General features: G+C 41.6%; 1 protein-coding gene across 6 annotated transcripts in view; it reads left to right on the forward strand.

Moving 5' to 3' along the window:
* The window catches only part of KHDRBS3 (KH RNA binding domain containing, signal transduction associated 3), a 179,220-nt gene that overhangs the window by 136,144 nt on the left and 19,830 nt on the right, over positions 1 to 23,246 (forward strand). For all 6 annotated transcript variants that reach the window (XR_004043493.3, XM_030875884.2, XM_060286944.1 and 3 more), the window contains one exon: positions 6,351 to 6,433. Coding sequence is in view for 5 of the 6 variants with exons in the window: in XM_030875884.2 (XP_030731744.1) it covers positions 6,351 to 6,433 (83 nt within the window). In the remaining variant the exon portion in view is untranslated. The remainder of the gene's footprint in view (positions 1 to 6,350; positions 6,434 to 23,246) is intronic.

Genomic DNA, 23,246 nt, shown 5'->3' on the forward strand with positions numbered 1-23,246 from the left:
CTTGAGACACGTACGTGGGCTCTAGTTCCTGGACCAGGGATCGAACCCAGGTCCCCTGCTTTGGGAGCGCGGGTCTTAGCCACTGCACCACCAGGGAAGTCCCGAATACAGAGTTTTACTGGGAAATTTTTTTCCTGAGGGCAGGGAATGTAAGATTGATAGGTAACGTTTGAAAAAAGAATTCAGGTGAGGTCTCCCTATCAGATTTTTACACTATTTGAGTACATATTGCATTTTAGCAATATTTAGCATATCTCCTCAATTCGCATTCATCTTAGAGAAGCTATTGCTATGTTTCCTGCCACTTGGTCTTTAATTAGTTCCTTTCTTTATTCGTTACTGTGTTCCCGACATTGAGAATACAGGAGAACAAGGTCTGTTCCTTCCTCTTAAGGACCTTGTAGACCAGGGGGAGAGAAAGGAGGCAGAGAAATAATTGTGGGCACTGAGTACGTGCAAGTTATCAGTTATCAGGGAAGCACAGAGAAGGGAGTGATAATTCAGCCTGGAGTCTCCCAGCGAAAGACCTAAAGAGGGAACAGCATGTGCAGAGAAATTGCAGCATGAAACAGACAGGCTTCCTCAGGGCTCTTAACGTGTTGATGAAGCTTACAGTGCACTGTCTCTCTCATAGGAACCAGGAGAGAGGAGTGGAGATTTGTAAGCAAGGAAGCAACAAGCTTAGGTTTGCATTTTAGCAGATAATTCTGGAGAAAGGATTAGATAAAGAAGCACTAGGCAGCTTCTGGGTGATTCTAATGTAGTCACGTTGGGAATGTAGAGGAAAGATATGAGAGAGAAATAGGAGATAAAGAAAGACTGGCAGGTGGAATGGTGGTGAGATGGGAAAGTGGAGGCATGGATTCTGTCTAGGACAGGAGTCCTTCAGAGGTTCGTGCAGACTGATGGTCTCCTGGCACTTGGTTAGAGAGGCGTGCCTGCAGAACTGCCTCACTCACAGGTACAGGACCCTGTTTTTAAAGTGCAAAGAAGGGGGATCTTTGCAGTGCATTTTAACAACACAAAGGAGCTCTGTTAAGCTTCTTCCAGAGGAAATTCAGTTAAGTTGCTTAGAATCAAGGAGTTTATCATGCCCAGTGTCCTCACTCTGGGTCGTCTGAGGAATGGCTCCAGAGATGTGTAGACAGGCGGAGGCCAACTCGGGGCAGCTGAGAGGACCTGGTGCAGGAGGGATTTGGCGCGCTTTCCTCAGGAGCGTTCAGTCCAGCCGTCTAACGAGCACTTGCTGAGTGGTCCTCCTTATGCTCCAGCCCTGCTATTACTCTGTGCAAAAGAATCAGTACCCCACAGTCCGTGCTCATAAAAAACAGTAGGTGAGGCCAGAGCCAGTCAGTCGTTTCTGTGCAGTAACAGCGGCATATGTTGGTCCATTGTTGGCATAACAGGTGTGGTGGACTCTGCGTTTGTGGGAGAAACAGAGGAGGAGGTTCACTGGAGCCTCATCGTGAAAAATTGACTAGGCAGAGAAGGCAGGTGCAGAGACTCACAGGGAACAGCATGTGAACTGGAAGGAACTTGCACGTGGAGCACCAGACTCACTGCAGAGCAGGGGGCTGACACAGAGACTTTGCGGCATGTCGTGAAGGGGAACGTTCTCTAGGAGAAAATGGAAATACGAGAAGTTACGCAAAGACGTCAAGTGTAAAAAGAAATCGTTCCGCACATCTGAGCTCTGCCGACAGTGGAGTCCTGAGTCCCCATCCCAGGTCCTGGCGCCTTTTAAGGTGGATTCTGAGCTTCTCTAGATGGATGATTCCACTCGATTATTTGTGGACTTGTGACAAAGAATGCACTCACTCTTGTTTAAAATTTCTAACTAGCCTCAGAAAAATCTGAAGAGGAATTTCATAATGTCAGATTATTTAAAGGGAAGCAGCCAGTTGTTGGGAACACTGGAAGATAAGAGCATTAGGAGAAGAGGGACAGAGAGACAGGGTTGCTCTGCCTCAGATCCCCCAGCCCTCAGACAGAAGCCCTCAGGCAGCCCGCCACCCTCATCCTTCCCTGTAGTAACCATTTGTTGATCCTTTGCTGGCTGACCTCCCCAGCTGTTCTTAGCCAATGACCTCATCTCCTTCTTGCAATAAAATAGCAGGTAATCAACAAGAATCCCCTCCACTCCCTCCCAGAAACGCACACATTCATCTGCAGTCACACTCCTTTTTCTTCTTTTGTCGGTCCCAATCTGCTTTTATGCTTCCCTACATTTTTCACGTCCTGTCCATTGAACAGACAATACTTGTGATGGAAGAGGCTGCACCCCCAAGGCCAAATCCAACTGTGAAATCATCGTCATGAAAGAAATATTGTGAAAATTGCATTTTTAATCTTTAAAATCTTCCCTGTAAAATATGAAAGTCAGTAATTCAGTGACCGAAACAATTTGAAAATTCAAATAAACTAACATTGTAATATCTGACAGAATAATTGAACAAGGAATGAATGACGTAAGTGTAGGTTTTAAGTAGTCTACTACTTTACATTTCAGTTACTTAAGAAGATTCCAGTCATTTACTGGAGTTTAAAGCCTCTTGATTCTTTTAAATAAGCATGGAAAGAGAACTCTGCATGGGTGAAGCCATATTCTTTTTAAGCTACTAACAAATGACTGAAGCAGCCGTGGGCTCTGCATTTTGCCAAGCCACGTGCTCAAGGCAGTGACCTAGTTGCAAGTCCCGCCCTCCAGACTGACCTTCCCGGCTCCGTGCCCACACAGTTTCCAGAGAGAGTCCCGAAGTGCGGAATCTAAATCCACACTCCGTAACTTGGCCACACGTGGTCTGGTATATGGGTGTCTCCGGGCCATTGCTCTCCCCTTTCGTGTGCATTCCACAGGGTGCTCACCTGAACCCTGGGTGAGAAGGGTTCTTGTGTCTGTACCTCCATTGTTTTGCACCTGCTGTTCATTCCGCCGAATTTTTAATAAATTTTCCCAGCTGCTTTTGCTTTTCTCTGCTTTCAACACTTCTGGGAAATTTTCTTCCCCTTTCCCTTACCCGGTGCCACGCCGGGTGCTTCCCTTCGCCACAGCGTGTGACACGTTGCCTGATAGTTCTCTTCAGTCGCCTGTCGTCTCCGTCCCGCCAGCAACCTCACTAGACAGGACACCCCTTTCCCGCCACGGTGTCTAGCAGGAGTGCCAGCCACAGGGTAGGGGCTAAGTAAAGGATTTTTTTTGGTTGTTGTTTTTTGGGTTTTTTTTTTTTTAACGCGGTGAGATTACTTTCTTTTTGTTGAGATGCTAGCTGCTTTTGTTAATTCACCAGAATTGTAATATCTGCAGTTTGCTACTTGTAACTAAAATCATCTCAGATATTTTTGTTTGTTTGAATCTTATCTGAGAGCTTTCTCCTCCTCGCGTTGGTCACTGGAAGATCATAGCTATATTAGCAACCTGCCTTCAGCTACTGCAAGGGACACCATGGCTTACCAATATGTTCTAAGGATATTCTTGACCTTTATTCTTCCTCTGCCCCTATTTAATGAGTATTCCTTTTAGATTCTGTCCACGTTCAAAGTTGTGAACACATAGCTCTTCAGCAAATATTCAGTTCCTCCTTTATGAGAAAACATTTTTAAAAATTTAAGGTGGTCACGTACAAATTGTATAAGCCTTACCCCTGCAAAGATAGTATCATCCCTTCAGATTAATAGCTGTCTTACAAAATGGAGCACATTACAATATACCTTGCCATTCAGATACTTTTGCTTTTCTAAATCAAATAAATTGAGGTATACTATTTAGTAGATGCTTCTTAAAAGAGAGTAACTAAGGTCAGCACTTTAAAATCAGTCACTTGGCTCCTCCCCTTGTGTGTAGTGGCTGCTGACGTTCATCACCTGTGAGTCTCATCATTTTAGAAATCCAGGAGAGAGGTCAGCAGGGGTAATGCTTTACTAGGATAGTTAACAATGTAAGCTATTCTTTATAAAGTTCTTAATACATATCTGGCATTTTGCTGGAATACATACGTATGTATATGTAATTTCTCATCCTTTCAGGATACTTATTAAGGATTCACATTTTACAGGTAAAGAAACAGGTTCTGGGGAAGTGGATGACCTTGACTGAGATCAGTGACAGTAAAACACAGAAGCCCATCTGACTCCACATCTTTTCTCTTACCCCTTGACCACATTTCTCCACTTCAAAAGCTCTGGTGATGATCATTAAATTGATGACCATTGATAAAACTGATGTTCCAAAATACTTAGATTATTTCCTGGCTCTTTTAAATATTAAGTAAATACCAGTAAGTCCAAAGTCACTATGTAATTGATTATCCCCAGAAACTTAGAAATCAGTTGTAGGGTAGGCTTCACACTTTCATAGATATAAATGTCATTGAGCAACATATCTAATTTGATCTTACAGAACGATCATCTCTCTGGACCTTTTTCAGTTTCAAAATACCTTTAAAATAACCATAGTGTACTTGTTATCACATCTGCAAAATGTCCTCATAGAACTAGGAGAATGGCTTTAGCTCTTTTTGGGTTGTTTTTTATTGTTGAGTAATGAGAGTTCTTCATATATTCTGGACACTAGACCATTGTCAGATATGTGATTTGCAGATATTTTCTCCCGTACTGTAGATTGTCTTTTCACTTTCTTGCTGATGTCCTTTGACACAGAAGTTTTTAATTTTGCTGGAGTCCGTTTTATTTATATATTTTTTTGGTTGTTTGTGCTTTTGTTAGCATATCTAAGAAACTAATAACTAAGGTCACAAAGAGTTACACCTGTGTTTCTGCTGTTCAACCTGGCTAGTGAATTTTTCACTGGAGTTGTTACACTTTGCACCTCAAGAATTTCTTTGGATTCTTTTCTGTATTTCTTATATCTATATTAATATTCTTGATTTTGGTGAGGCATTGTTCTAAGACCCTTCTTTAGCTTTTTAGATACAGGCTATCATTTAGTTCCTTGAATATATTTCAAATAACTGATTTAAAGTCTTTGTCTAGTGGGATGAATTGGGAGATTGGGATCGACCTATATACACTAATATGTATAAAATAGATAACTAATAAGAACCTGCCGTATTAGCACAGGGAACTCCACTGTACAGTAGAAACTAACACAACATTGTGAAACAACTCTACCCCAATAAAAAATAAAAATAAATGAAGTCTTTGTCCAGTAAGTTCAGTGTCTCAGCTTCATCAGGGGTATTTTTCTACTGACTACTTTTTTTTTCTCGTGTATAGACTATACTTTTGTTTTTTCTTTGCATGTTGCATAATGGTTTTTGTTTGTTTAAAACTGGACATTTACTATAGTGTGTCCGTGTGAAAATCAAATTCTCCTTCCTCCCTAGGATTTTTTTTTCTTGGTTTAATTACTTTTCCAAACTAATATTGTAAAGTCGATATTTATCATGCGTGGCCACAGAAGTGTCTTTTCTCTCTTACCTTAGTGGTCAGCTAATGATTGGACAGAGATTTTGTCAAATGCTTGGAAATGAAATCTGTCGTCTTTACCAAGAGGCTGTGGGTACCTGCTGGAGCTTGTCTTCAACACTGAGCCAATCAGTTTGCAGCTAACTGGCTTAGCCTTGACTTTCCTTCTTATACTGAACCTCAAGGTCAGCCAGAGGAGAGCTCAGGGCCTTCTCAGGTCTGTGCTGGGCAAGTACCTGACACTGTAGCCTTTGAGATTCCAGAAATATGTCAGAACTTTGCAGAGCTCCTAGGGACATCTCATTCCCCCACTTTTCCTTGTAAGCTTTGTGGTTAGCCTGTTATTTGCTCCAGTCTTTCTCCGCCACTTCAAGCAGCTAATCTCATAAACAATTGCCTCTAATTATTTTCTTCAAATACCCTGAGGGAAAAGACTTTGTGCACTGGATGAGCTCCCGGTCAGGTCAAATAAAGGCAATCCTCTGGGGATGGGGTTTTGAAAGCCTCCACCCTGCCCTGCCCCCTCCAGTGACCTCCAGCCTGCTGGCTTCCTGCATGCTGGATTGCGGCTCCTGCAGAGCCGGGGGTGAGGGGTGGGAATAGGACCGAGCTCACCCTTCATTCCAAGGTGCCGCCAATTTTTTTAAACATAAATGCTCCCTAGATCTCTGCAAGCCTTTGGTTAACTTCCAGGCATCTAAAAATGTTGATTCTAACAATTTTTGCCAGTTTCTCTCTGCTTTTTCAGGAGAATTTTTGGAGGTTCTTACCCTATCATTTTCACTGATGTCACTTTTATATTTTTCCTTACATTATAATTAGATATATAGTTAAATGGTCGCCGAATTAATGCACTAAAAGCAGAATGCGTCTTCCTTTCCAGAAATTTCTCTGAACCTTTTTGTACTTCTCCTGTTATATTTTAGGACTATGATGATGGATATGGCGCTGCTTATGATGAACAGAGTTATGATTCCTATGATAACAGCTATAGCGCCCCAGCCCAAAGGTAAGAGTCAATCTTTATGACCAGACCCCATAGCAGACACTTGTGCCCTTCCACAGTTGCTGTACTCTGGGAACAGGGTGATGATTGGCCAGTGACGGTGAGATTTGACTCGGCCTGCTTGGTTTTGTTTGTTTTAATCGGAGAAGCACTATCTATCCTACCGAATAGCATGTATTGCTCTCAACTTTACTGTAGTGCTAAAGCAATGAGTCTTGGAAAATAGAAGTTGAAATTTTATTTGCTCTAAAAATTTAACTTAAGCATTCAGTATATTCTAAGGAAGAACAGTGTCTACCGAGTCTGTGGCTCTTCAAGTCCTAAGGCCCAAAGTCATATCAGAAATGTGTAACTATCCCGCATTGTCAGTGCCTGGGGATGGAAGTGACAGAAGTTTTTTTCAGTGTTCATAGATCATTTCTGTTTCTTCGCAGCAGTGCTTCTGTTTTCTAACAACTTGAAGTTCCTATTTGTGAAAAATGAGTGAGTTCTAATTTGTTTCCTAAAGAAGTGTTGGCTTAGAAATGAGTGTTATTAGAGGGAAACACAGCTTCACAGTTACGTCTTCTGATAGCAGACCTTGATGTCCATTGATGTATGAAATCCATGTTCTGTTCAGAATGTTTTCCTAAATGCCTAGAAACCTCTTGCTTTATGTTTAAAATTCTGAGTGGTAGACAAAGACAGACAGACGCAAACCAAAATACTGGCTTTATGAAGCATAAATAAATATGGACTACATGGTTATTTCGATGAAGCATAAATTCACTTTTGAACTCATTCGGGGCCAGGCAAGCTTTGAACAGACGGGCACCCTGGTACTGAGGTTGACAGGGATATAATTTTTTCTCTTTTTGTTCATGCCAGATTTTTTACTTATATAATTTATAACAATTAAGTAGCCTTTATAACTTTGACTCCCAGCTGGTCTTCTTTACGGGAAGCCTTGTGCATGGTGTTTGCATCCTTGTGGGTTTTGGCACGCCCGGGGGTGACTGGCACACAGTGGACGTTAGACAGGACTTTACGTGTCTCACCCTGTATAGGTGTCCCGGCAATGTCACGAAGTATGTGGGGCTGTTCCCGTTATACAGATGAAGGGAAGGAGCACAGAGCATAAGATTAAGTAATTAGCCGGAAATCACACATGGAGTGCAATCCTTTAAAGACTCACACGTCTCATTTAATCTGAACGGCAACAGCCGGAGTTAATGTGCCTGTTTTACAGATGATGAAACTGAGGCTCAGAGAAGTAAATAACTAACCCAGAATGTGAACCAGACTTGGAAAGCTTGTAGTCTTCCCACTTTAAGCTGTGATAACGTATTAATATGATTGATCACACGCATTCGTTCCTTTGGTCATTTATTCATTCAGCCAACATTTATTAAATGTCCACTACGTGTATTAAATGTAGGCACTGTGCTCGATGTTGGATTACAAAGATTATTGAGACAGAGACCCTCTCCTTGGGAAGTTCACAGGCTAGAATGAAATACAAATATTTAAAAGCAATGTAATGTGGTAACCACGTGAGAGTCTGAGGAAAAACACAGTATTTCCATAAGAAGACAGTGCTCAAGTCTGGTTGGGAACACTGGGGACATTTCACTGAGAAAGTGAAGGGCAAGTAGGGGTCACCAGGGTACAAACAGAGAAGGACATTTCCCAAAGCCAGAGCAAGGCACAGAGCCTGACACAAGAAGTGCTGCCTGAGCTGGAGGACGTGCCGCACGGGACAGATGAGGCAGGAGAGGGAGTGACCGCATCCTCCCCAGTCTCAGGGTGCAGGCTCTGGACCGTGGGCAGCAGCAGGGAGCCAAGGGAGCAGTGTGTTCACACCTGGATTCGGAGAAATGGATTAGAAGGCGGTAGAGAGGCCGGATTGGCAGATGGCGAGCCTGGAGGCAGAGACCCATTAGGAGGCTGGCATGTTCCGAATTATAAGCCCTTTAAATGTCGGGAAGACTCAGGTGAAAGAAACACCTTTCATGACAGCCAGCCCACCTGCCCGGAAGTGATCTTTTCAGTGCTACCTGAAGGAGTTACAGAGAATTGCATGAGAATGCCACACGTTGGTCGGTTACTCTTAATATTCATTTAATCCTCATAACCTGTGAAATAAGTGTCAGTCCTTTTAAAGAAGAAAAACTGGTTTACAAAAATTAGGTAACTTGCCTAAGATCATGCAACTTACAAGCGAAGGGGGCCGACTGAGCACCTCGGTCTGTCTGTCTGTCTGTCTCCCTCTTCACCGTCTACTGTAAATCACAGTGAAGCAGCTATATTATGGAGCAGCGTGAAGAAATGGTTCCAGGTGCTGTATTAGTTTGCTAGAGTTACTGTAACAAAATACCACAGACTGTATTTAAAGCAACAGAAATTTGTTTTCTCAAGGTTACAGAGGCTGGAGGTCCAAGATCAAGGCGTTGGCAGATCTGCCTTCTTCTGAGGCCCCTCTCCTTGACTCGCAGCTGGCCGCCTTCTCACTGTGTCCTCTGTGCGCATGCATCCCTGCTTTCTCTTTGTGTCCAAATTCCCTTGCTTGTAATGACAGCAGTCAGATTGGACTAGGGCCCACAAAAGGCCCCATTTTAACTTAATCACCTCTTTAAAGATGATTGATTGTCTCCAGATACACATTATGAGGTACTGGGGGTCAGGGCTTCAACATATGATTTGGGGGGAAACACAGTTCAGCCCATAACATGCACAATTTATAACATCGGTTTAAGTACAACACTGTGTATCTCATAATTAGAAATCTAGTATAAACCAGGTAGGAGAGCAGATTTTTTTGAAATCATCCCCAGGATTGAGTGGTGGGTGTTGACCAGGAAATCACCATCACATCATCTTCAGCAGTGAATGTTGGCTGTGTGCTTGGTGTACTATACCATGGGCTTCACACAGATTCTTTCCCCTCTCAGCATGCCCTGAACTATTGCAAAATTCAAGTCTAAACACGTCATTCCCTTGCATACAGGTTCAGAGAGGTTAAATCGCTTATCCAAGCTCAGCAGGCTGAGCAGTGGTAGATCCACATTGGCCCCGAGCACCCTCGTTTGTACTTCCATTGCCTCTCAACTCTCCTTTTGTCATGGTTTTGATTTCAGTCACTGAAACTGGTTCCTATTAATATTTTCCATATACAGTATTCAAAAATCTGATATTTTGTGATGCTTTTAAATCCCTTAGGAATCATGCTTTCATCTGAACTGGAACTGTTGCCTTATCAGACTGGAATGCCTTAATCAAACCTAAGAATTTCATTTATCCTGCATATTAATGTTGCGGGCTAAGACGAATGAAGTTAAGAACCTGGTTTTTCCAATTTTACGTGAGATCCTTTCAGCAAAGAACATTCACGGCCACTACTTTCAAGGAGCAAACAACCTAGTATCCACTAACAGATAATACCATGTAACACTTGATATTCTGGGGTCTAAATTTTCTTGGTTTTTACACTCCAGGTTCTATAAAATTTATTTCAGACTTCAATAATTCTCTCAATTCAGAATTTGAAAGTACAGTCTGTGCTGTAGTTATATAGCTCAGCATTACTGCCGAATTCTTTACTTGGTCTCCTTTTAGATTACAAGCTGTTCTGAAAATGTTCTTTGACACGTCAAGACGTAGTGAAAAGAGCACAGAGCAGAAGTCCTTAGGACCGCACTGTCCACCCTGGCAGCCTCCAGCACATGCGCCTGTTGAACACTTGAAAGGTGTCTAGTCCAAAGGGGGATGTGTTGGGGGTGTCAGGCACATACCCGATTCCAAAGGCGGTGTGGAGTAAATAAAGGATGCAAAATAAATACACGATTAAGATCAGCATCACCTGTTTCTTTTTACTTTTTGTTTAAACGTGGCTACTAGAAAACTCCAAATTACAAATTTCCCTTGGACAGCGCAGAGTTAAAAGACGGCGGTGTCTCTGGCACCAGCACAGAGGAGCTGTGTCTCGGGTTCAGGGCGATGCACCCTCGGGGCAAGCAGGTCAGCTCACCAGGAGCAGAAAGAGAAGTAGAGAGTGTCCAGTCACGTTGATCCTTTTGAAACTTCTATTTTAAAGTTTTGTACTATGTTACTCCCACTGTAGCACACGTTACCCATAAATAGTTTCAGTTACAAGCTCAGAAACCATTTCTTTGTGATGCAGATGTGTTACCAGAACCGTCTGCAGACCCAGGCCACGGTGTAAGAGTCTGACGGAGCTGGGTTTAGGTCCCACTTTTAACGCTTACTGGTTACGTGACTGTGGGCAAGTCATTTCACCTCTCTAAGCCTCCATTTGTAAAATGTGTAACTTGGTTTTTTCTTTGGAGGATCGACCTGAAGGTTGAACGAGACAGGAAAACACACAGCCCTAGTGAACCACGTGGAGGTAGGCGGGCTGCCCAGCGTCTTCTCTGTGAGGGACTAAATGAGACCTTCCCCGGCGTAGTTCCACATTCCACCAGGTGGTTAGCGTAGCGCTGAGGGAGCCCCAGTGCCCGCCCTACATAGAAAACAGAAAATTCAGCATAGTTCAGCTACGTTTCCCCATCGATGTTTGTGATGGCCCCCATAGCGTAAAACAAAATGTAAAACAAAGCATTGTTTATCTAACTTCACACATTTAATGAGTAACAAGCTGTCATCTATTACTGTGAAGAGAAATATGAGCTATTCTTTACAATACTGGAGTTATTCTAATATACATTGGCTCAAATAGTTATTGATTCATTCCTGTGGGCACACCGCTCTGGAGTAGCTGCGGTGAATTAAAAAAAAGAGCAGGGGATGAATGGCCTCAGTCCTCAGGGACCTGCACCTGCCCTGACATGACTGGAGCCTTCACAGAAATCATAGTCTGACTCCTGGAAACCCTTTGTAGATGTATCTATTTCATTCTAAACTAAGTGGAATTAGTTTTCATTTGATATTCATAGCATGATGACTATACTTAATAATACAGTATTGAGTTCTGGAAATTTGCTAAGAGTAAATTTCAGGTGCTCTCATCACACGAGAAAATGGTAACTGTGAGAAAATCTGTTAGTTATCTTGACTGTAATAATCATTTCACTATGTTTTTGTACCTTATGTACAACTTTTATTTCAAATTTCACTTTTTTTTTTTTTTTTTTGCGGTACGCGGGCCTCTCACTGTTGTGGCCTCTCCCGACGCGGAGCACAGGCTCTGGACGCGCAGGCTCAGCGGCCATGGCTCACGGGCCCAGCCGCTCCGCGGCATGTGGGATCTTCCCGGACCGGGGCACGAGCCCGTGTCCCCTGCATCGGTAGGCGGACTCTCAACCACTGCGCCAGCAGGGAAGCCCCCAAATTTCACAATATTTTAATCTGTGTTTCCAAATAATTGTAAATTCTCCAAGGAGATATTTGATTCCTCCGATGATCAGTCATAAAGAAGGTAGAACAAAAAAGGGTTTCCAAAAAGTGCTAATAACCCCCTGAGCATAAGTGGATGACTCTGTAATAAAAAGTTTATTTTCTTGCGGGTTTAATGTTGACATGCTAATTTCCCATAGCACTTTGTGGCTTGACGGTATTTTTGAGTGCCTATTTCCTTTCATCCTCCAGAATCTCTATGATTTTCCTGAAAACACTTAGAAATACTGAAAAAGGGAATTAGAAATAATAGCTGCTGGTTTTGGAGAGCCTGTTAAGTCTAGCACTCAGCCATCTGCATCCTTTCTATACATTATCTCCAGTTTTCACAGTGGCCCTACGTGCTAAGCTTTTCCACGTACAGAAGTTGAAGATGTGATGTTTAGCGACTTTCCCAAGAGTACGCTGCTGAAGAATACTGAAGCTTAGGTTTTTGTCTGACACTAAAAACCATTATCCAGCTAAAAAAATTTTAAATGTAAAATCATTGACTTGTTTTTGTGACAAAACAACACCTCAGCCCCTTCATCCAAATAGGCAGAGTAATGGAAGCTGTCAGAAGCTACGAGTACTCTTGGTGTGTTTTCAGATGCCAGTTCCAAGGAAGGCAATGAGACAGAAATTAGTGTTGCCGTATGCCCAGCTGTCTAGTTTGCTGTTGCTTCTGTTGGCAGCCTTAGCACTGTATGTGCAGTAATGTCTTCTCAAAAGCTGACTTGTAGAGGTCTGAATATAGTTTGGAATTTTCACTTTGGAAATGATGACCTGGTGTTTAGTTTAGGATGTAACATTGAAACATCAGTAAAACTGTCTTTTGGAAGATATTGCTGTGTTGTATCAGGGTTGGCTGTTTTGGATTTTTAAAAGCAGTAATGGTCTGGCCTGGATTAACCATGCCTTGCAGTATTTTTGTGAAATATACTTTTACCTAGCCTGGGTTTTTGGCTACTTGCAGCACAGGTACTGAAGGAGTCTCTTAGCACAAACTAAGCCGTATCGCTATTGACAGACAGATACTTCTAACACAGTATTATATAGACATTGACCAAATAACAGAGACACCAACCCAGATTATACTGTAAAACTGTAAATATCTAAATTCTCAGTCAAGGACCATATGCTAAGAAAAAACAAGGAGATGGCTATAGTGAAAACGAAGCTACAACCTAAAAGGGAAAAGGGAGGGAAAAGCCCAAGGGCCAAAGTTTTAACATGTATAAGTATTGCTGTTAATAATAATTACTGTGCATTGACCACATCTACTGCAGCATTGGTTGTATCTAGATAAGTGTGTGTGTGTGTGCACATGTCTCTGTGTGTATGTGTGAGCGCACGTGCACACGAGCATGTATCATCCCCTCTGGTCTTAATTTTAACTTTAAAAGGTGGATGTTCTCATCCCCGTTTTTTTCTTGAGAAAACTGAGACACAGAGAGAGGTTTAGTAAGTGGTCTGAGTTACACACTTAGCGACATTACTCATCTCAGTCCATTTTGTTTCTCCTGTTGTCGTGCTTCTCAAAGAGTCGTACATCTATCGCTGAGGCTTCACAGCATGATTTCAGGTGGTACATGGCCGCCTTTTTTTTTTACAGTTTTAACAATTAGATTTTAAAGTTTCTGGAAAAGTACGACTACCATATCAAGCACGTGATTTTATGAATAGTATTGCTATAAATAAATTACAGTAGGTTTAAGTTAAAATAAAATCAGTATAGGGAGTAATATGAAGTCACTAACAGGATGAGTGCTGGACATGGATGGGAAAAGTCCCAGAAGTGGTCCATGAAGGGCTGAAGTTGGGCAAACACCGCACTCAGCACTTTTCTGTTTTCAAGATTCATTAACAAATTTTGAAGGAATGAGATATCTATTGAGTGCTCATCAAGTGTTAGTTACTATATTAAATGCTCTCATGCCTATCATTTTATTTAACTCTGCAAGATTATCAGTTTTTAGTTTTACAAATAAGGAAACTAATGCTCAGAGAGTTTGAGCTTGCCAAAGTCACATCGCTAATAAGTAGCAGTCAGGCCTCACATCCAATTCTCTTTAAGATCAAGTTCTTTTGCTTAACCTGAAGGCAACCAAGATGGGGGGTGGGGGGGGGTCCCTACAAATACAGAGAATACCAGAACGCCTGAATTGGCCACGTGGAATCTTCAGACATGATCTCCACAAGTGGATGAAACAGCAGCAGGGCCAAGTCGTGCTAATGGCAGTAAATCAATTGCCACTGTCAGTTCACTCGTTCATGTTCTTGAGAATACGTGAGATTGATCACTGAGGACTGTGGAATAATGGTAGTATGTGAAAACAGAGTCCACCGGGGAGATGTACTACATCGTTTGGACTTAGCGCTGCCATCTGCTTAATAGCATCAAGAAGACGACAGTGGTGCTCATGATCACCCACTCATGGCGGTGACAGATGCTGCGGGGAGTAGAGTAAGCATCCCCGGAAACGAGGCTCCTCGCCAAAGTGTAGATTGTGTGGCAGGCTTCCTAAAAAGTGCGATTGTTGGTTATCACGCCACAAGTTTAAAATCTTCACTATAGAATTTTAAGTTCTGTTAGATAAGGATCTACTTGGTGAATCTCCCGTGTTTTCTTTCCCCATGTTTCATACATTCTTGAAACGCGTTTTTATTAGTTCTAGAATAATTTTCCTGACGAATTCTGCCCTCTTTCTAGTGAAAGAAAATGATAGAACTTTTGTATAATTCTTGACGCTTACAGTTAGTCACGTGATTTAGTTAAAAAGGCTTGTGGGCTCTGAAACCACACAAACCTGGATTTGAATCCCAGCTGCGTCGCTTTCTCACCCGTATTATTTTGGCCGGGTTACTTCTTCGAGTCTTCATTTCTCATCTGTAAAATGACGGCAAGAATATTTGACTTGTGAGATTGTGATTAAATGAGATAGCAGATGTAATGTACATAGTGGAAGTTCAGTAAACTTGGAAAGATAACGTACTGGGTGCGGCACGCTGTTCTAAGCATTTTACAGCCTTCCTTATGAGTAGGTTACTATTATTATCATCCCACGTTATAGATGAGGAAATAGAGGCACAAAGATTATGGAATTTCCCTAAGGTTACTGGAGAGTAAATGCTGCGGCTGGCATTGAACGCGGGCAGTCTAAGCCCTCTGCGGTACTGCCTCTCTGTGTAACCTGTTCTTATCAGTTTAGTTATCCCATCTAGCAACTTGTACAGTCTTTTCCTGAGGAAGACTGCAGTCAATAAAATCTCAACAAAGAAACAACCTGCATAAAATTATACATGCCACTTTGATTCCCCATTTGTGAAATAAAAACGTATTAAAGGCTTCATTTTAATTTAGATTGTTTAGAGTTCTAAGATGTTTGGAAGCACAGACTTGAGGTCAAAGCTTGAAGTAACTTGTGAAGAATGATTTATAGTAGAGAACGTCAGTGTGCTTGAATTTCTCAGAATCTAGTCAAACCTCATTTACTGGACTCACAACTCCAGAAGCGGAAATAATTCGCACATGATGTGGACGGTGTTTTTCCCTTTTATTTGACATCATGAAGGGATGTGTTCTTTTGGAAAGTAATTTACAAGTGTCCATCAAGACCCTTGAAAGCGTTTGTAACCTTTGACCCAATATTTGCACAATAAGTGCCTGAACTTAGTATATAACGAGTGTTTGACAGTGTAAACATATTTAAGACCTCTTTAAAAAGAATAAGCAGTTTCTGGCAAAGTTCAGGGAAAGTAATGTGGCTCTTTAGATATGGGGGAAAAACAACAACCTATGCGTATCATCTTGGCCAAAGTAATGTAGATAAAACAGCACCTCAATTAAGGCTGAATCCAGACTTGGTTAAATGGGCGGGAAGACCTGGGTTTGCATCACAGCTCTGCCACTTGCTAACGGCGCAGCTGCGGTCAAGTTACTCTACCTGTGCTTCAGGGTGTTCATCTGTAAAATGGGGATGATGAGAATAGTAACCACCTGTTAGGTTGTTGTCATGTTAAATGAGTTAGCGTTCAATATGTGGAAAGCACCTGGCACTTTGTATGCGCTATCATTAGCTGTCATTAAAGTTCTATAATATATTATCTAAAAGCCTTGGGGCTGTAAGTGTCTTAGACGTAGAATTTTTGAATTTTGGAAAGATAGTGTGTTACATTCCACGTGTTATACAACTCTGGGCGGGGGGTGGGTGTCTATTTGTGTGTTCTCCAGGACAGTGATTGCCCCTTGGATTATTTGACATTTATGATCAAGGAAAACGTGATTACAGAGGGATGGAAAGCATATATGGCAAATTGAAAAACAAGGGGATTTCTGAAGGGGAGGGTGGTTGGTGTTCAGCCTTTGCAGTTTGTAATCCTACCAAGTATAACAAATGGTTAGTGCTAGCAATTAATTTTTAAACAGTACAGATTCAAGGATTAATAACAGGACTCTCCCTTCTATTAGAAGCCATCCCATTAGCAGGGCCTCTGTTGATCTGGCCCTGATCTTTCCCTAACCTCATGTCAAGTCACCCACTCATACAATCTAACCTTACATTGAATTGTTCAGTCATGACTCATTTATAATGTGCTCAGTTACACACAAAGTAGATCTCAAGGCATAGCTATGAGAGTAAATTTAATTTCGTCAGATTCTTCCTGGCTCCTTCAATCATTTTCTTCGCTTACACCTTTTAAAGACATTGCAGTTGTTCGGCACATTTCTATAAAGATTACATGCAGTGTTTTTTAGACTTTGCCACAATGGTGCAAACAGGATAATTTGCTTTTCTTTCCATTTTAGTGCTTGCTAGATTGCTTGCAGCAGAGCAGAGGTTCCTTGACTCGGCCGTTAACCTCATCCCACAAGCTTCCTTGATGCTCTCTCTGCCCCTCCCATCCCCTCCCATGTTTACTAAGTACTCAGCCAGGCTTCTGTGTTTCCACAATACTGTATGCTTGCCTCTGCTGGCCACTAGTACCTGCTGGACTGGAGAACCTCTCTCTCCTTTTCATACAGAGAGGCCCTCAGTGGCAGAAACCCGCTTGTATTTATCCTTTTATCCCCAGTACCTAGTGTAGTGCCAATCAGCGAAGTGACCTGTCCGTGTTTTTCACTTAAATTGATAACATTCAAGAATCCTGCATCTGTTCTAGAAAGAAGTCTGATACCATTGAACATCTAATGTGAAAATGCAGGTAGCCCTCCTTCAACTTGGGCTGTATGGAAGCGTCACTTATACAGCCTAAAAAAAAAAAAAAAAAAAAAGTAGGTGCCCAAGCCAGTCTCCTGTTTATTGTTTTTAATCTGAGTCTTTGTATAGCACAGCTATCTGAAAATTTTTAAACTCTACAGTCAATTTTTATGAGCAACCAAGGTTGAGAACTACTCTTCTTGACTAGTAAGTACTATGCAAATGAGATATTATATATAAAGCACTTTTCAGAGTGCCTAGCAGATAATCGCTAAGTAAATATTTGTTTCCCCAATAAATAAGTCATTGACATGTCTTCCATTCGTTCATTCTGCAAACTATTGAGTACCTACTGTGTGCCAGCAACCATCCTAGGTGCTTGATAAGTACCAGTGAACAAAAACGGATAAAGAATGTGCCCCTGTAGAGCTTACGTTCTAGTGGTGGTCATGTTTGAATATGGCAGGCGTGTTCAGCCTTCTGAGAGGATGATTTAAGACTTGCAGGAGGTGAAAGAGTTTGCCTAAGGGTATATCTGTGGGAGCAGTGGTCTGTGCAAAAGCCCTCAGATGGGCGTGTGTCTCGTGTATTCTGAAATCCTTGAAGTTACCATTTTCTTCCATTTGAATTTGTAATTTCAACTTCTCCTAACAGAAAACTTGAGATTTCCCTTTGGAGTAAGGTATTTTTGAACAATTTGGAAGAAAATGTTTTAGCATTTCAGGAATGTGTTGTAATAACTTTTTCCTATCTAAAGTTAATCCCAGTATGATTAAAGGAGCTTGCAAACCTAAAACTGTGAAGTTACAGAAGACTGTGGCCTGTACATGCTGATATCTTGGCCTGTGGCAACTTTGGTAGGCAGAATAATGGCTCTCAAAAATATCCATAGACTAATCTTCCAAACCCGTGGATATGTTCTCTTACATGGCAGAAGGGACTTGCAGGTATGATTAAGTTAAGAACCTCCAGGTTCTTTTTTGAGCGGGCCCACGGTAATCACGAGGGTCTTTAAAAATGGAGGTGGGAGGAAGGCAGAAGTGTCAGAGGAAGAGGTGGCTATGGAAGAAAGGTACAGAAAGATGCAGTGTTGCTGACTTTGATGATGAAGGATGAGGGCCATAAGTCAAAGACTGTGGGCCACCTTCAGAAGCCAAGATGGGTAAGAAAACACATTCTCCCCTATAGCCTCCAGAAGGGAATGTGGGCCCGCCAATACCTTGATTTAACCCAGGAAGACCTGTGTGCAACCTCTGTCCTATAGAACTGCAGCATTATGAAGTATGTGCTGCTTAAGTTGCTACGTTTGTGGTCATCTGTGACAGCAGAAATAGAAAATTAATAGGCAACCAACAGCCTGACAGAAGAAGAGAGATGTCCTTTACAGATGTAAATCTTATTTATCTAACTCTCTCTCTCTCTCTTCTTTTTCATGAACGGCCAGCATTCAATTATGAATAAAAATTATGCAGTTAGAAAATATGACCCAGAGTCAAGAGAAAAAATAGTTAGTCAAGAGAAACAACCCAGATATTAGAATTGTCAGACAGGGTCTTAAAATTGGTATGTTCAGTATGCTAAAGGATATTGTGCGAAAGGTGGACGGCATGAGCGAACAAATCAGAATCTAGCCAAGAGAACTCTTAAAAAGGAACCAAGTGGAAATGCTAGAATTGAAAAATTACAGTGTCAGAGGTGAATAATTATTTCAGTGGGCTTATTAACAGATTGTACACCATAAAGGAAATAGTAAGAGAACTCGAAGACAAATTAATAAAAAGTATCCAAACATGCAAAGAGAAAAAGAAAATGAAGAGTAAAAGGAAAATTGCACATGAGATCTGCAAGGGTGAGGTGAAACAGTTTAACATGTTATTGGAATTGCAGAATGAGAAGAGAGAAAGTGCAGGGTAGAAGAAATAACGACAGACCTTTCTAAAGTTAACAAAAAACACCACCACACAGATCCGCGAAGTGCAGAGAACCCTAAGCAGGATAAATATGAATAAAAACACATGAAGGTATAACATATACCAATTGCTATAAAACAAAGAGAAGAGATTGAGAGCAACCAAAGGAGAAAGAAATATAAATGTAATCAAAATATAAGATCTTTTACATCAGGTATTTTCACTTAGCATTATGTTTTTGAGGTTCATCCACATTATAGCTTTCATCAGTATCTCATTCCTCCTTATTACCGAATGGTTTTCCATTTATGGGTCTACCACGTTCTGTTTATACATTAACTAGGTGATGGATACTGGGGTTTTTTTTCACTGCTTGGCTATTATGAATAGTGCTGCTTTGAACATTTATGTGCAGATCTTCATGTGGACTTGTTTTAGCTTCCCTTAGATAGATATTTAGGAGTGGAATGGCTCAGTCAAATATTAATTGTATGTTTAACTTTTTAAGAAACTGCCCAAACTGGTTTTCGAAGTTGTTCTACCATTTTAAATTCCCACCAGTGGTGCACAAGGATTCTTAAGGATAATTTTAACCAAAATGTTCAAGACCTCTATACTGACAACTATTAATAAAACATTGCGGGCTTCCCTGGTGACGCAGTGGTTAAGAATCCGCCTGCCAGCACAGGGGACACGGGTTCGAGCCCTGGTCCGGGAAGATCCCACATGCCGCGGAGCAGCTAAGCCCGTGTGCCACAACTACTGAGCCTCCACTCTACAGCCCACAAGCCACAACTACTGAACCTGTGCTCTACGGCGTGCAAGCCACAACTACCGAAGCCCACGTGCCTAGAGCCTGTGCTCCACAACAAGAGAAGCCACCGCAGTGAGAAGCCTGCACACCGCAACGAAGAGTAGCCCCCACTCGCCACAACTAGAGAAAGCCCACGTGCAGCAACAAAGACCCAACACAGCCAAAACTAAATAATTTAAAAAAAAAAGAAAGTTGCTTATAGAAAGTAGTGAAGACCAAACTAAATGGAGAATACCCCATGTTTTTGAATTGGAAGACTCAATATTCATAAAGATATCAATGCTCCCTGAAATTATCTGTAAATTCAGTACAATTCTAATCAAGACCCATGCAGGCTTCTCTCTCTCTCTGTCTCTCTCTCTCTCTCTCCCTCTCCCCCCCCCCCCTCTCTCTCTCTCTCCCTCTCTCTCTCTCCCCCCCCCCCGCTCTCCCTCTCCCCCTCCCCCCCCCCACCCCACCCACTCTCTCCCTCGCTTTTTTTTTTTGGTGCAAAATGATAAGATGGTCCTAAAATATGTGGAACTTCAGAGGACCTGGAATAGCCAAAACAACCTTGATGACGAAGAACAAATTTGGAATACTATACTGACTTCCAGATTTATAAAACCACAGGAATCAACACGCTGTGGTACTATGAAAGGATAGGTCACAGGTCAATGAATATCCACAAATGGACTCACACTTAATTGCTTTCAAGGGCTCCAGAGCAGTTCAGTGGGTGAAGAATTGTCTCTTCAGTAAGTAATGCTGTAACAATTAGATGTATGTGTAGGTGAGGTTAGCTTTGATTGCCCCCCGCCAGATACACGCACCACCCGCACACGATTTAGGTGGTTCATGACTTCAGGTTAAAAGTTAAATTTATAAAGCTCCAAGAAGAACATATTGAAAAAGACACAAATCACAGAAGAAAAAAATTTACAAATTTAACTTCATCAAAAGTTAAAACATCTCAAAAAAAAAAAAAGTTAAAACATCGTGTAATCAGAGGACATCATGAAAAAATACGTAGATAAGCCACAGCCAGGGAAAATATATTTGCAACAGACACACATATCTGACAAATGATCTTTATGTGAACTATATAAAGAAACTGTACAGCTCAATGAGAAACGCATAAAAGTGTATATATTCAAACGGCCAAGAAGAATATGCAGAAGTGCTCAAAATTACTGGTCACCAGGGAAGCGCAAATGCAAGTTGAAACCTCATCAGGACACGCTGCCCTCCCACTAGAATGGCTGAAACAAAATTGTTGACAGCACCAAACGTTGGCATAGTTACAGGGCAACTAGAACTCTCATACGTGCGTGAAATGCCACAACTGTGGAAAACTTGGCAGTTTCTCTAAAAAAGTTAAACATATATCTACCCTGTAAACCAGTAATTCCACTCCTAATAATTTTATCCTGGAGAAATGAGACTGTGAATCCAGGAAAAGCTTTATGTAACAGTGTTCAGCGTAGCTTTATGTGTAACCGCCCAAAGCTGGAAACAGCCCAGATGCCCTTCCACAGAGGAATGAACTGTGATGTATTCATGTGAGGGAATGCTACTCAGCAATAAAAATGAATAAAGTCGTGGTCGCTGCAGTAACATAGATGACACCATAAGAAAACTTTTAAAACATACTTCCTACGAGGCTTTCAGTGTGAGTGAGTTATCGTTTCGTAGTTACCCACGTAACTGTCGCTAATAGTACATGAACGTTTTAGTAGGCGAAACAGGAGGAAGAGAAGGGAACAAACAACGTGGAACGGTCCTATGAAGGGAACTGACTTGGTATGTGCTGGTACTAGCTAGTCCCTGCGCAGGCCATAGCCTCAGTCTGGGTTGCCTGAGGAGGGTGAGCCTGATACCAGGCTCAAGAGTTTCCTAAGCCAGTTTGTCCTTACAGACCAGGGTGCTCTCCGTACCCTCCACCACCATGGGGCCCCACCCAACGCCCCCTTAACTCGTGGAGCACCAGTAGTCTGCTTGCAGCCTGCCCTGTCTCCACTTGGAGCCGTTTCCTATCATTTCTTCATACTGTAGCCAGAATGATTTTTTCCCCCAAATGTGTTATGATTCTGTGCTGTCATAATACCAAGCAACTTCCCTTCATAACTGCAATTTTATATTGAAGTAATTCTCTGATCAATGTCTGTCTTCTTTAAATTTCTTTACTGTCATAACCCTCGGTTCCTATCCCAGGGCTTGAAACATAGAAAAAGCTTAATAAATATTTGTTGAATAAATATGGGGAGGTAGAATTTTACTTCACATCAGTAATTTTAAAACAAAGTAGGTGTTCCTATCTGAATTTCCTAGTGTTGAATTGGAATTTAAATACAGTTGCTATAGGTAGTATAGTTTAAATTGTTTTAATTCTACTTATTTGAAGAGTGAGACTGAATAATTTGATATGCAAACTGATGCAAGTTAGTGTGCTACTGGGGTCTCCAGAAACACTGAAACAAGGGTGCTGACCGTCCCCTACAAAGTCACATGGGTTCCTTCCACACTCATATATGTATTTCACATACATAAATAGTGTAGATCACAGTCAAATATCCTTAAAGAGTAATAGACAATGGCTTTGAAATCTAACTATTGAAAATGGAGCTAACCGATCGATCGGAAATCTCCCAGAAAGGATACCTCAATGTAGCCGGTGGAGAAGTTGACTGAAAAAACAAATTCAAGATGCCACAAATAAATCTCATTAACAAATGATCCCATGAAATACTGTAAACTGCTCATAAAGTGTTGATGGGCTGTTTTCAAATGCTCTCCAAAGAGCCAAAGAATCCAGTATTGAAAGCTGACACGCCTTGGCACTCAGCGTCGTTGGAGTAAGAATCCAGTATTGAAAGCTGACATGCCTTGGCACCCCGTGTAGTTGGACTTGAGTACTGACAGAGAGAAGTACTAGTAAATAGGTCAGTGAACCCAATGTCCATTTTGTTCTCTGTCCAAAAATCTTTTTATGTTTTTTAAACTTGTAGGTACATATTTCATTGGTTAGAGATTAATTCTCAGCAGCCTTCCCAGCCTCCTTCTGAATGGTGACTCATCCCTGACCCCCTTCCCACTCTCAAGACTTGCCCTGCAGTCTGTGGTGGCAGTCATGTTCTGTCACGTTCCAATTTGCAGTTTTGATACTTCACGCAAAGAATTCTCAATAAAATTTCTTGGGATGTCTAGTGATGATATATGTTACTGGGAAATTTTTAAATTATCTTTTTGCCAGAAAAGTGTTATAAAAAACAAGTCTGTTCCTTTCTGGGTTTTTCATAAGAAATTTTTGTTCTAAATGTTGGTGTTTCAGAGAAATTAAATCATTGTTGAAAGTAACAGCTATAGTAGAAATACTGAAGCTTGACTCAAAGGCAGGTCTAACCTTGAATCGCAGCTCGGTCATTTAGCGTGTGACTGGAGCCAGCCACCAGTGAACCCAGTGGGTCCTTGTGTCTAATTAATAAAGTGAGTGGACGAAATAGCACTTACTTTCCTGAAAGTTGAAATTATGAAATTGCAGA

This window comes from Globicephala melas, chromosome 17, assembly GCF_963455315.2.
Source record: "Globicephala melas chromosome 17, mGloMel1.2, whole genome shotgun sequence".
Taxonomy (NCBI): Eukaryota; Metazoa; Chordata; class Mammalia; order Artiodactyla; family Delphinidae; genus Globicephala; species Globicephala melas.